The sequence below is a fragment of the Amblyomma maculatum genome, chromosome 5, assembly GCF_055883805.1.
Source record: "Amblyomma maculatum isolate TAMU_Amacu chromosome 5, ASM5588380v1, whole genome shotgun sequence".
Classification (NCBI taxonomy): Eukaryota; Metazoa; Arthropoda; class Arachnida; order Ixodida; family Ixodidae; genus Amblyomma; species Amblyomma maculatum.
In genome coordinates this window covers 143,445,939-143,460,573 of record NC_139348.1, presented here as the reverse complement: position 1 = coordinate 143,460,573, position 14,635 = coordinate 143,445,939, and the positions used below count along the sequence as shown (strand labels likewise).

Sequence of the window (14,635 nt, the reverse complement as noted above, 5' to 3'; positions counted from 1 at the left end):
AGGGTTAGTAACCAAGAAATGCTAAGGTACACTGTAAAACAAAAATTGCATCCTTTCCATATCTATAACTCACATCCTCCGGAAAGGGTGCACTGAGGTACTGATGAACACTTTCATAGGGGCAGCAAGCAGCGCAGCATCCATTTAAAGGGTGCGTCAGTACCTCAGTGCACCCTTTCTGGAGCTTTCAGGAGGGTGCAAGTCATAGACACGGAAATACACCTCTGAGAGTGCTGTTTTGTACACAGCATATATGTTTTGGTCATCACTAGCGCGGCGCATCAGTGATTTTCAAGTGTTCTAAATAGTTGATTTTACTAAGTGCCTACAAATATCGGCACGCCGCTTTCCATAAAAGGTTTAACGCTTGTAAATGTCAAGGATACTTGAGTACCCTTCAGATAGTGCGCCGTAAATTTTGAAAATCGCCACTAGATAAATAACCCACAAAGAAATAAAAAATGTATGTCATAAAGCATGTCAGAAAGCATGTCTACATAAAAAAGCCAGGCATAAAATTACATTCTTCTGGCTTAAGATTTATCAACTCAGGCGAGTGCATTTGGTCAGCCCCCTCAGCCTTCTTTAATAGAACAATCAGCTTCTGAAGAAGGAGGTAAGTTCCAAACGTTACCCTCCATGGAGAGATGTCCACCCTACTTCGCCAGATATAGGAACCATGCGCAAGGTTCCGCCCACTAATAAACTTGAGTGCACGAAGCTAATCATCCGTTTTATTTGCTAATATATAACCACCGCATAAGGAATAATTATCGATAACCTAAATACGTCCGCTGCATGGTAAATGTCTCTGGCATATACCTCAAATTACCTCGGTATCTAAGAAGTAGAAGTGTACCGCAAGCTTCGAATGCACGTGTTCATGCTTTATACCATTGCTGTACGATGTCAACTGTTACGAACGAAACACTTACCTCTCTCGCTGTAGGATATCATTCTAGGTGTCGCCTATAGTTGTCTAGAGTCTGAGCCACCGTGCTTAGCTCTACCAATATATGCATCGTATCACGTGATCAACCTCCGCTGTACTTTATCGTGACATCATTGCGACCGCTACAAGTTATGTTGAAGATAACTTGAAGATCAATGTCATATAACATACTCATACATGGCATACATTGGTGCTTGGCGTAACCTTGGTCTGGTTTCAAGGTCATTGAGTCGGAACCAGGCGAAACTGGGTTGTACATGGCGTAGCTTAATTCACTAGAAAACTTTTTTTTTTTTTTTCAGACAATTTCAGGCACGCGGGCCCCATGGGTCTCCACACTGCCCTATACGTATACGGTCCGGCTAACGGCGATCTTCGCCGATCTCACTGTGGTCACGCTTAATTCAAAAGTTTATTCGATTGGATGGGAAAGCACCAGAACTTCGTTTCCAAATGCTTACTGTCAGAAGAATTCTGATGAGCACCATATTGGAGCGAATACCACTTATTTTCCTCAAACCAATTATTTCAGAACGCACCTCGCGTTGTATTCGGAGCTAACCTACCGAATATAGTGTGAATTCATTTTCTCCGTTATTCTTCACAATACCAGCCATTCAATGCTCCCCTGATAATACGGAAAGCAACCTTCGCCGCCGACGTACCCATTACAAGGAGAAGCCAGCTTTCCAGCTATCTTCGTTCTAAGCGTGCGATGCGCAGGGGGTGTAAACTCGGAATGTGGCTTGACCACTGGACAAAGAGAAGGCGATGAAAAAGTTGAGAGAAGTAGAGAAATGAAAGAGCAGCAATCAGGCGTAAGACTGGAAATAACAGACGACGACGACATTGTGCGAGTGGCGGCAGCTTCGAAGGCTTTGCTGCGTTCGATAGTGTAGCGCGTGCTCAAAGCTTTGCCTGTCGATTTGAATGTAGTACGTGTCTGTTATTTCTAATTTTAATATGCTATTTGCGTTCTCGTTCTTGTCTAAAACTGCATGTGTCGGCGTGTAAAAGTTGGGGCTTGTATTAGGTCACGTGAACATCATCACAATGATCATTTCAAAATTTTCCTGGTGTTGAAGGGCCTCAAACTTTTTGTTACATTCATGCAATTAAGGTAAATAGTTCGTTCCCTCCTTTGTTTTGTACTTTCTCTTGATTATCCGTGGTTTACAATAATATTTTTACGGAGATGAAGTCTCGATCAGGGCGAGAAAATGAAGAAGGAAGAGGAGATCGAAGTGTGCACGCCCCGTTGGACCTTGGCTACTGGAAATTTTGTTTGTTAGCGCAAATCTGTCTGAATTGTACTCTTTTTTTCCTTTTTATTATTATTTTTATTATTTTACAATTTTAATCCTTTTTTTTCATTGTTTTCTATGACTATCGCCTCAACATTTCAAATTATTTCAGCAACACTAACTCCTAATTATAAGGTTATTTATCATACAGTCAAATCGACATTATCAATTATATTATGTCACCTACAACGAATTCTGGCCAATCCCCCATTGTGGGTATGTGCCATTACAACGAGGGAGAAGAAGAAGAAGAAGATTGGAAAGGACAAAACGTTTCTGGTATCCCATTGCCAGTCATGTGAAATAATGAAGAAGGAGAAGAAGTGCACTCCTAAGTTTGACAGTGTTAAGATTTTATATCGCCACAAAGAGAAGATAACGAGAGAGATAGTGGAAGCGTATTTTATTTCAACGGACAATAAGTGTGTCAGCAAGACGTCTCTTGCTCTTTCAAGCAAAGAGGTGTCTTTTTTAAGTGATTTTTTAAAGTAATTTTTATGCAGCAGGTGAACCCAGGGGTTTTTTTCACGTGACTGTTTCGTTTTCTTCATGTTTGTTTTTCTGGGCCTTGGAGTAAACGGCTTAGGCTTAGTTGTGAGTCAGCGCATGTACTGTGGCTTTCTTGTTTCTTGTCCCTTGTTTTTGTGTTCGCGCTGTTTATATCAATAACGAAGAAGAAGATGCCTGCGTTGCTGTCTGCTGTCTGTGTGAACCTCACTTGTGAAACTCTTCAGAAGGCCTCCGTGGTCACGTTACAGGCTTGACATTGTGGTGGAGGTGCCGGGTGAAGATCCTAGGCTCGATACTCAGCGCAGTTAGAACTAGAGCATCGTAGGAGTCGTTGCCTTGCGGGCCTTGAACAACTGACCAGCGCCATGCAATCTGCCGATGACCCGCCAGCAGCTCACGGTGACGCTGCAATCCAGGTTGGAGACCAATCCAGGTTGGAGACCGGTCTGCTGGCGCTAGAGATGGTTCCGCGCAACTCTATTGGGGGCCTCGGACTTTCGCAGGAGCGGCGGGCGAGGACATTGACGAGTGGCTGACTCACTACCAACGGGTGAGCCGCTACAACTGATGAGATGCCGCCGCTCAGCTAGCCAATGTGGTTTTCTTCCTGACAAATACCGCGTTAGTCTGGTTCGAAAACCATGAGGACTCTGACAACCTTGGAGCATTTTGGCACTGAATTGCGCCTGTGCTTTGGCAACTGCCTTACTCTGAAAATAACGCGCTGAACACCTGCTCGCAAACAAGGCTCAGCTTTCCTTCGTAGCCGTATGGCTACGCTTGGGTGGATGTCATTGAGTAATTACTCCCTTATTAGGGCTCAGCTAACGGTAGAAACTTACACAACCTATAAGAGTAAGTCTTAAAGCTCTGTAAAGCAACAAATGGGCAGATGACAGGGGAAGATAAAGTAGGTCATTTGTTGAAAGGCATCGCAGATGATATTTATCATTTCTTGATAGCAAAAGATGACCTGGACACTGTCTCTGATCTCGTTCGCCACGTTCCACTTTCAAGACTCCATATCCGTAACAATATAACACATGAAGATCTTGGGTACTAACGTACAATTGAACACAAAAAAGGCCTGGAGAAATATAGACACCAAATTCAGTTTGCATGTTTTGTTTTTCTTGTGTATGGTGCATACGACGTCATTGCACATTTACCATCGCATAGTATTCGCCTAGGACCGCTAAATTATTTATAATTAATTTTCTTTCTGTCGCCTGTTTCGGTTTTAACAGTCGAGCAATGGCCGTGACGTCAAATTTCTATGCAGTGACCTTAGGGATAACAATTTCGATACAACCCGCTACTATGTAGTTTTGATCTACGATAACGATAGCCAGCCTGCCTCAACATTACATCACACATTTTCATTCCTCAGTTGTCCTATGCCGAGCTTGGACATAATATTATAGTGCCTAGAATATCCAGTATATTCTAGGCAGTGTAATAATATCTAACACTCGGCAGTTAAACCGAACCGCGCGCGCGCGCGCGCGCGTGTGTGTGTGTGTGTGTGTGTGTGTGTGTGTGTGTGTGTGTGTGTGTGTGTGTGTGTGTGTGTGTGTGTGTGTGTGTGTGTGTGTGTGTGTGTGTGTGTGTGTGTGTGTGTGTGTGTGTGTGTGTGTGTGTGTGTGTGTGTGTGTGTGTGTGTGTGTGTGTGTGTGTGTGTGTGTGTGTGTGTGTGTGTGTGTGTGTGTGTGTGTGTGTGTGTGTGTGTGTGTGTGTGTGTTTTTAGGAATACATTAGAAATGTATTTAGAAATGTTTGTGCCTTCACATGTATTTAGAAATACATGTGAAGGCACAAACAGACAGCTGGGAATGTGAGTTAGAAGGAAAAGGGCGAGACAAAACATGCAGTACTTAACTGGCAGCTGTACATAACGGCCGAGTGAATACAAAAGAAACGGAAATGTCATTTAACCCTTTCGGGACCGCCCCAAAAACTGCAGTGCAAAAATATAGTACGATCTTCCGCGCGCTGCTAAGTTAAAATTTCTGCTCGCTGGAACACATATCGCCGCCCAAAAGAGTTGCTCGACATCTTATTTTTCAGATCAGCGCCTCCCCTATTTTTACAATAAAGGAGGTGCAGTTCAGTTTTGGTCTAGTTTGCTTTGATGATGTCAGCCTTGATGATGTCATTTAAGCTCGCATTTCTCCAACACTTCTATAGAAAACCCACTCCACAAGCCGAAAAAAAAAATCAGAAATGAAACTGCAAGCTGTGCTATTAACGAAGGAGAATCCAGGCCCAAACAACTGTTTCTTGCAGTAAAGGAAAAGTACATTTGAGATTCGACGCTTTCCGGAACTGTTTCCGTAAGTGGCATAAACGGGTACCGTGCAAAGAAGTGAGCAAAGCACAAATATGTATATAAACCTGACTTTTTTTTTTTTTTTAAAGCCGCCGCGGTGGTCGTTACATAACGTCCCAAAGCGACTGCGCCTATGAGAGACGCCGTAGTAAAGGACACTTTAACCCAGGGTTCTTTAACCTGCACTTTTTTTATCTGCACTTCGAAATGTGATATAAAAAAATTGTTTACAAAATACCTTACAAAAGTTTATAACATCTATTAGAATAGCCAGTTTGTCGCACAAGAGTTTTAACATTAAAAACAAAAAAATAGGCGTCTTAAATTTCCGCAAGAAAAAAAATTTAGCACACTTTCTATGCTCTAAATAAATAATTAAATTGGTTCACAGGAAGAGAAAGGCGCAGTAACTGTCACACTTGCTCTGTGGACACCCGAACCGCGCCGTAAGGGAAGGGAGGAAGGTGGGAATGAAAGTGGAAAGAGAGAAAGGGGAGCCGTAGTGGAGGGCTACGGAGTAATTTCGACCACCTGGGGATCTTTAACGTGCGCTGACATCGCACAGCACACGGACGCCACTTCGTTTCGCCTCCATCGAAACGCAGCCGCCGCGGTCGGGTTCGAACCCGGGAACTCCGGCACAGTAGTCGGGCGTCTTACCACTAAATTTTTTAGATTGTGGTTTCTTACTTCAATACTAGGCGTTTCAAATTTTTAAACATCTTTAAAAAGCTATGATTTGAGATTTTTTTAATTTCTTTATTTTTAAGTCATAAACATGTGAATGCCAATTTATTAAGCAGAATATTTATATATGCCTTACCGAGAGTGTGCAAAAAATTCATTTGATAAAAAAAAGAATATTTGTAAGGACTATAAGGTTTGCTTTTTTTTTTTTTTTTTACTGTCTCAATATGGTTGAGATGGCAGCTAGGAGATATCAGGCTGGAGAATGAGACTAAAGGCTGATGCTCATCATTAATATAAACTAACTGTATGAGGCGTATGTTTTTTTTTTTTTTCTTTTCTTTTGCTCTTTAGGACATATGGCGGTTCAGATGATGCAACAGTATTTTGTTCGTTTCCGCGGGTCGCTGCAGGCATAGAGTTTCTACAATATTACAATACATACAATACAATAAAATATTTACAATACAGTGCAATACAATATTACAATACAATACAATGCAACAATATTAATTATTTACACAATATTACAATATTTAGAAACTATAGTTTAGTTATTTTTCTCTTTCCTTCTCCTCCTCATCCTCCTCCTATAGTTATTTAGTTTAGTTATTTAGCCATAGAGTTACTACATATTTAGAAACTCTATGACTGCAGGTACGTGGCCTCGACTTGGCGTCGATGCCATCTTTCACAAGTCGGATTCGCTCTACGCAGCACGTCATATGAATTGTGCGCGAGCGCTGTATCTGGGCGAGCTAAAGGGCGAGCTGGTTGACACATGACGATTCCGTACCAACCACACCGGCACACGAAACTTTGGCAAAGCTCACAACGTCAAGCTCATTCGAAGCAGGTGCTCCTACCTAAAAACACAGTAGAGAAAACAAACTGTTTGCTTATTTTAGGAGTTTCAGGCAAGCCTCACTGAGAAATTGAGAATTGTAGTGCATAAATAAATTTTTGATGAAGCTATATAAATTCACTACAAAATCAGGTGATTAGTATTTTTTGTAAGCTAGTTAAGCAAATTAACTTAATTTGCCAGCATTATTACGAAATTACTGCTTATCCAAGCGTAATGTCGACGGCTCAAACTGTTTGAGGTTGCGGTCTGTCAACTTTTCATCGTAGGGCCAAGGGGTGAACCACTGCTCATGAGAATGATCGCGTTATTCCGCACTCCTCTTCCTCCCTTTTGAACTTATGTCAAGTGCCCATTGCTCAAGGCGGTCGCGCGTTTGTCATGTGAGTCTGTGAGCCTTGAGGGCCGCCCCAGGGAGCCATGAGCCGCTGGCGCGGCATCGGTGTCAATGGCTCCACACAGCGACCGACGGAAACCCTTGGCGCCTGACGGCTACTCCGCTGAAGTCTTCTTCTCTCTGCTCCGAGGTAATGTTTACATGCGGCCGTACAATAAACAGCGCCGCGTGAAAGGCATCTTCCATTTTTAAACGGCGTGCTTGCTGGCGGGGTCGCCGTTCGCCAGCCATCTGTGTACGCGTTCTCGCCTCGCGGGCTGTCGGTTTGTTTACACTGGGCCCTATCCTGTGGTTCCTCGAAACCCGGCCTGTGCTTGGCGCAGGCTTGTACAACGTTCCCCGGTTCGCGACGACCTGATCGTAAATTGACCCTTAACACGGAGTTCTGGCCTCGGTCGAGCCTCGGTGCGTCCCTTGTGGCATGCTATGTGAAAGCCGTTGTGCGTGGTTCGTGGCGCATCATCTACGACCCAGCCGGATTATTAGAGCGTGCAAGGAGCGGATCGGATTGCTCGAAGATTGTTCCGATGCCCGATGAGGAGCCCGCGCGCCCTAACCACTGCAGTAAAAGGTGACTTCGGTGCTTACATCGCTGCGATAGCCTTGTATTTATTTCTTCACGCTTTTGGGTTGCACGTAGGTTACTAGCCGGCACGGCTAGCCCCGAACCGTCGCGGGATCCTAGTTTGTGCTGCCTGTGTTTCTCGTTTATTTAACGACCATTCTCGCAAGTGTGCTTTGTTCTCTAGTGTTTTTGCATCGAACGGAGTACTGAGTCCTCGGAGAAAGCAGTACAGTGGCGGGGGAGTCCAGTGGAGCACCCAATAAGGAGTAAAAAGCACATTGTCCTAATGACTCGTCGTTTCGTGCCACTGCTTGCAAAGTCTGATTTGCTGCGTTGTTGATCACATAGGCGATTTCACGTGAGGGGTTTTGATTTTTTTTTTTTTTTCTACAATGCTCAAGTCATTACTGCCTTACAGGAAAATGCACCTATTTGAAGGCGCTTATTTGTACCATCGAAGGAAACCGCAGCTGTTATCATTTATTAGGAGCCCAATTGATTGCAGAAATTGTTTTGTTCATAATGAAGCAAAAGTTATTTGGATTCAACCAGAACTGATTGCCAGCGGTATAAATGAATGGATCTGGGCGACTACCAATTAAGGCTTGAAAAAGAACATAGTCGAGGTTGGAAGGGAGGCAAATGCAGGGAGATGAGCTGGAGAAACTTCTCAGCTAGGTCAATGCGGCTTCACTTGGAGGCCAGGTTAATAGCAGGATAAAATTTAAAGAGATCTTTGTCTTGCCATTCATTGAGAGAGGAACAGTACCTTGAAGCATATAGAAGACTCTGCACTGTGTGTGCTATTGGGGGAATGAGATTGTATGCACAGTTTAAAAGCAATGTCTGCTGTGTTTCTTGGGTCTATGTATGCATTTTTGCACAGTGCACATTGCATTACCTCAAGCACAGGCTGTTATGAAATGGATGTCCTTATTAAAGCTTTGTGTGATAAAAAGTATAAAAAGTAATAGATAAGTAGTTAGCATATTTTCAGTTTTGCAGTCCTTTCCATTTCTTCTCTTGGTATACTGATATTGTTTGCAAGATTTTGGCTGCAGTTATGACTTTTTAACTTTTGCTGTGTCATGATCAAATACCCGATTATGGCTGTTGTCTTTTCAATCTCTGATTGCATTGGATTGTTATGGTGACGGTTTCAAGATTGTTGATGTTGAATCCATCTGGCAGTGATGCGCCAGTGATGCTACATATCTTAAGCTAATTAATTTTTGTTCTTAAATCAAATGGAAATGCTCTGTAATAAACATACAAGATGCTTTGTATACTTTACAGTGAGACAAGAAGCGGCCAGAATAGGTCAAGAAACAACATCCTAGCTGAAATCGAAATGGGTAAATGGGCATAGGAGGGGCATGTAATTCAGAGGGAAGATAACCAATGTTCCCTCTACTGAACGGTGAAAACGCCAAAAGGAGGTAAGTGCAGCAGCGGCAGCACAGAGCCAGATGTGCAAATAAAATTGGGAAGTGTGTGGTGATATGGTGGCCATTGATTCTGTATGACACAAGACTTGTTCGGGATCAATGAGAGCGGCCTTTTTCTGACAGTATTGGGCTGATGTGATGATACTAAGAAAAGAAAGCACGGTGGGTGGGCCACCAAGGATTCATGGATATTTTGATGCTTGGAGAATTAGTCTCACACTGAACTTGCCCAGTAAGTGACACAATTTCTGTGACTTTAAGAGGGTCGTTGTCACTGCATGCAGAATGTCGTCGCTGCTGTTCGAGCCGAGCGAGGGTCGTTGCGGGAGCTGCACTCCACCACCATCGTCACAGCAGAGCCACGGCTACCACCTGGCAGCGGGGTCACAGGGTGGGGGGCCTCGCATGCCCCCATTCGCCCCGCAGCCCCACGCCGGAGAACAGCCGCTGCGCTCGCTGTCAGTCACATCAGCCCACACCCAACAACAGCAGCAGCAGCAGCAGCAGCAACCACAGCCAGTGTCAACCGTCACCTGTAACGCTCACGAAGTGTGCCACTACTTCCAGCAGGTTTGTTGCATTCACCCAGTTTCAGGAGGCTAGGGAAGTGCATTTCAGGCTATTTGGTTCTTGTTGGTGTATCTCTAGCATCCGCTAGTGTGTTTGGTGAGTCGTGTTCTTCCTTCTTACAGTCTTTTTATTGCTTCTTTCCTGTATGAATTTTAGTATGGAATTTTCTATGAATGTGGTTAGGAAAATTTATTGGCTGTACAGGTGCATTCGTTCTAGGACTTTAGAAGAATTTTGTTGGGCAAATTGAATGATAAGGGAAGAGCACTTTAATATGACATTAAGCAATTTGATTGGCTCATTTAGTGAGCAGTATGGGTGAAGATATATGACATGCCTGATGATATCTTCTTCCTAGCTCTTGTAAAACAAAAAGTGTTGCCATCTTTGTACTTTTCCTTTAAAGCATAGCCTAGCTTGTGACATCAGTGCAACATATATTGAAGAAATATTTAATAAAATATTTCTTAGAATGCCGTGCAGTGTTTCTTGCCTCAGCATGTACTACACCAATCGTACCATGCTGCTCCAATTGGCTAACAGACTGCCAAGTGGGGGAGAGTTTTGGGCGAAATAAAGAAAATAATTGATTCCTTAGACGTTAACTCTATAAACTTAGCCAATGTAGAGTTATTACCTGTAATGGCCACTGATTGATTGATCTCAGTGACAGTAGTTGATGATACTGGTTTTATAGAAAACTCTCATTCTCTATTTACCTGCCATGGTTTTGAATTCCTGTGCGCAGCCTAAGAATCGACGCAAATAAAACATCAACAGTTTCTTTCATCTTTTAATTTTTTTTTTCCAATGACTATTAGTGATTTATTCGCCCTGACCAGACAGTGCTGTGCCACCTTGCTACAGGCAGCATTAATTTTGTAATGGAGTTGGCTCTCATTGTTCTGAACTTTCTTAATTTTAACATGATCTGCTCCTTAATGACAGGTGTGTTACCAAGTTTCACCTTAATTCAAATTCTGTGTACTTGAGATAAATTATTGAACCTTTTGAGTTCAAATCATTGAGAGTTGACTGTAGTAGTTCTTCTATACAGTGAAATCTTATTCATCTAAACTTGTTTCGTTTGTGCTCTTACCTTTGCATTGTCAACATCGATTGCGGTAACACTCCCATAATTCAGCTTCCACTTAATTTGAAAAAATGTTCAGTACCTTCGAGCTCAAGTTATCTAAGCTTTACTGGAGTAGCTTTGTGTAATTTTAGCTCGTGCTTTGACAAATGTGTGTGAGCACACGCACGCGCCCTGTGACCACATCCTGCGCGCATTTACAGGTCTTTTATGTATCGGCCATTCTCACTGGCATTGCCCTCGTCATCGCCGGTGCCATCCAGACGGGCGCACCGGATGCCTCGCTGAATCCCGAGCTGCCTTTGATGCCCTCCGGTATGAGCGAGCCAGAGGGTGGAGTCAGTGGTGGAGACCTCCTGGTGTTTGTCTACATCGGCGTGTTGCTCATTGGCGTCAACATGTCGCTGCTGCTTCTACAGTGCTACATGCGTAGCAAAGAACTACGTCGGGCACGGCGGGTGATCCTGCAGCCGCCGTCTGTCCCACCTGCCACAGTGCATTACAACCCGCTCGTGTCTGTCGGCCCTCCCAGACAGGTGACGTCTGGCCTTTGCTCCCCTGTCATGCATTCATATTTTGGACTAGCTCAAGGGTTCATCACGTCCTAAAAGCTGCTGAGGAACTCTAGAGGGTCCTGGCTTGCATATTTTCCTGCCCAACACAGATGCAAAAGGAACGTGCAGTTACATTGTGAAATGGTCTGCTGAAACCTGAGATTTCTGTGCAGGGCAGTTTGAGAACCCCTGAACTAGAAAGAGCGAAGTATTAGTTCACTGAGGTCGGTCGAATCACTTAAAGTTACCTCATGCAACGAGATTTGTTGACGGTAGACTCAAAAGACCTCACAATCAAGGAACAGCACAAAATGACAGAAATGGCGAATTCTGATGGTAGAAGCAAAATATGCACGTGCCATTTCTTCGGTTCACTTCTTACTTGTGCCAATCGCCCGAATAGCCACACTTCTCAAAGGCCTGTCACGTGACTGCTGTGATGCCAGTAACACGACTATCTCATGTCCGTGCTTTTACTGTTGGCGAGCCATCATCATGTGGCCTTTAAAGCTGAACACACCATGTTATCTTTGTGAGGTAAGCGGCATTGAAATTTGAGTCCGAGTGCAACAAGCAATTGATTGCATCACCATTCTTTTTTTTGGAGGTGCTCTGATGGGAGAGGCAAATCTGTCTATATTTATAGCAATGCAAATCCATTTCAAATTATGACTTAAGAAGAAGAGGTAACAGCACAGCGATGTTTCACGGAAAACCTTGCACAAAATGGACAGGGCTAAAGGGAGACACACTGAAATGTCTGTTTACCAATTGGTCCAACAGTCTACACTACTCATCATAGTGGCTTAAGTTAGGCAGACATGATTCTCCTGACTGTTGTTCTCTAGTTAACAGGGCTAAGATATGGCCTAATTGATGTTGGCTCATAGGGGGCTAAAGCACTGTGCCTGTTGATGGCACAAGAAGATGATTAGCCCGTTAGGGTTGTTATGAGCGAGGTTTAAGCACTGAAACATTGTGTTGCAGTGTTGTAAACATTAGATCTAAAAAACATTCGTGAAAGAAATCAATTGTTAGTTAACCCTTCATCCTGTCTGTTTGTCGGTGGCCTCCTTATGCCTCCAACCAGCAGGATTGTACACAATATTTCCCATTTTACTGGTGTGCCTGGCTGATAGAGCACCTGCACCTTTGTTAGTGCTGTTCATGTACAGGATCATACACTTCTAGCTATAACACGGTCACTGCTTTCAAAGCAACACTGCATCCGATGAAGGCACATATTGATGCAAAGCGATGCAAGCACATAGCGGCTCGGATGGGCTGCTTTTATGGCTTGCCACTTAGCTTTACTGCGAGGCCGGGTCGGACGCAGTGATGCTGGACGAGGCTGTACCCTTGTTTGTGCTTTACATGAAAGTGAGGTTGTACTTATGCTTTGAAATGTGCTCTGCAGATGGTGATGCCCTGTGCCGTGGACCTTGCATCTAGCATGCACAGGCAGCAACAGCAGCCTCAAATGCCTTCGCCAGGTAAAGTTCAACGACGTGGTGTAGGCTACGGTCCGGCATCGGTGCACAGTGTCGCAACGGTGCCGGCCATCCCCAGCACTCAACCACATTGGCTGCTCACACCAGGCTCCCGGTGAGCGAACCCCCCCCCCCCCCCCCCCCCCCCCCCCCCCCCCCGCGCGAGATTTGTGTCGCAGGTAAATGGCGGGACGTTTGTCCACTTCAGCACAACCGCCCACTTTGTGTGTTGCCCACCATTTGTGGTTGTGTTCATGTTAACAAAAAACGATTCATGAATCATTTGTAACCAAAAAAGTTGGGCTTGGAAAGAAATTCCCACCATTTGGTTCAAAAACTTGACAATTGCTCGGTGGACATCACTTCATCAAAAAGTATCTCGGCGCTCATGATTTTTCGCTCACAGCCATGATTTTTTGCCAGCGCCACATTTTCTAGAGAATTAGATCTTTAACAATATCGCATTAAGCAAGCACATTTGAAATGCAAAGGTCAGCTTTTTGGTCATGAAACCACACCAGTATAAGGTAGCAAACAAGGCTGTAGTATACGAAGAAGTGGCTAGGCATTTACAAACACAAGTGCCGCAAAAAAATTGCTTTCACACTTTTCTGTTTCAAGATAGCCACAAAAGTTATCACATAAAACAAATTTGGAAGTAACTACGAAGTCTGCCGCCATGCTGTCGCCACATCAACAGCGAACTTTAGGGGAGCCTGGCCATAAAAACTAAACTTGTCCTAGTCGCTTGACTATGCAACAAGCTGTTCCTCCCAAACATCGGCAGTCACTGTCAGCAAAATTTAAATTAATTATATGCATCTTGCACACAGAGCTGTCAGAAAATTTTGTACCTGTATACGTGCTTGACGTCACCAAAAATTACTATACCGATGATGAAGAAAGCAGTAAAGGCACGCCTTATCTCACACAGCAGCAATGACAAGCTAATCAGGTGGACCCAAAGCAGATTACTGCGATCAACATGCGACATCAGCAGCGCTGCAGACATTGAGGTAGCTTGCTGAACTCTGATGTAATGAAACGAAGGACTTTACATCTCGCATATTCTATTGCATTTCCTTAGGACGACAAGTCGTCGAATTTTCGATCAGTCTGCAAGTCTATTCTGTGGTGACGTATTAAGGCAAAAGTCTTTCTTGGCTCGCAGGCTGCGAAAATGTTCGCAGAAAATATCCTCGGGACATGCCCACAAGAAATGTTCGCACGAACTGACACTTAAAAGACAAAAATCTTGTCTCCACCGGGGCTCAAACTGCTAACCCTCTAATCCCCAGCCAAGCGCGCAAACCACTGCGCCTCTCCGGGCTCGTGAGAAACCAATCCTAATTTTTCTTGTCTAGCGTGAGGAAATTAGTAGTGATGATAATGACAATGCAGTCGGTGACAATGACGATGATAATAGTATCGATAGAGATGATGGTTCATTTAGTTGATGATCATTGCAGCTATAGTGATGATGATGATAGGGATGACAATGACAATGCAGTTAGTGTGAACAGTCCTGTAAAAAGTGGCTTTGGCCATTGCCTCTCTTCAACAGACTTAACAGTCCTGTATAGTTTTTTACTCCTCCACTGGGACCGAGAGGTGTGATGTGCACCATGCTGGTCATGAAAGTCAACTGTCTGCAATTAAGGCCCTCCACTGGCCACGGACTGTGACAATCTTTACTTTCTTTTTCCCAAAATTGAGGACCAACCTTTGCAATGCGTCAACTGATGTACAAGTAAATGTGGCACGGAGTGCCTTTATCTCTGCGTAATGTTCTAAGAGGAATGTATTGTACTGTTAGTGCAAGGGGCCACTTTTTACGTCCACTTTTTTTAGTAAGCAAACTTGCATCACAT

The 14,635-nt window shown here is 43.9% G+C and overlaps 1 protein-coding gene across 2 annotated transcripts in view; it reads left to right on the top strand.

Moving 5' to 3' along the window:
* Nucleotides 1-6,887: 6,887 nt before the first annotated feature.
* Nucleotides 6,888-14,635, top strand: part of LOC146189829 (uncharacterized) — an 8,675-nt gene continuing 927 nt past the window's right edge. Inside the window, exons 1-4 of one of the 2 annotated variants that reach the window (XM_084604593.1) lie at nucleotides 6,888-7,174; nucleotides 9,342-9,627; nucleotides 10,924-11,256; nucleotides 12,692-12,767. In XM_084604593.1, coding sequence (XP_084460719.1) covers nucleotides 9,343-9,627; nucleotides 10,924-11,256; nucleotides 12,692-12,767 — 694 coding nt within the window. In that variant the 5' untranslated portion in view covers nucleotides 6,888-7,174; nucleotide 9,342. Of the gene's footprint in view, nucleotides 7,175-9,341; nucleotides 9,628-10,923; nucleotides 11,257-12,691; nucleotides 12,880-14,635 lie in introns of both variants that reach the window. The other variant, XM_084604594.1, reaches the window with a different exon arrangement.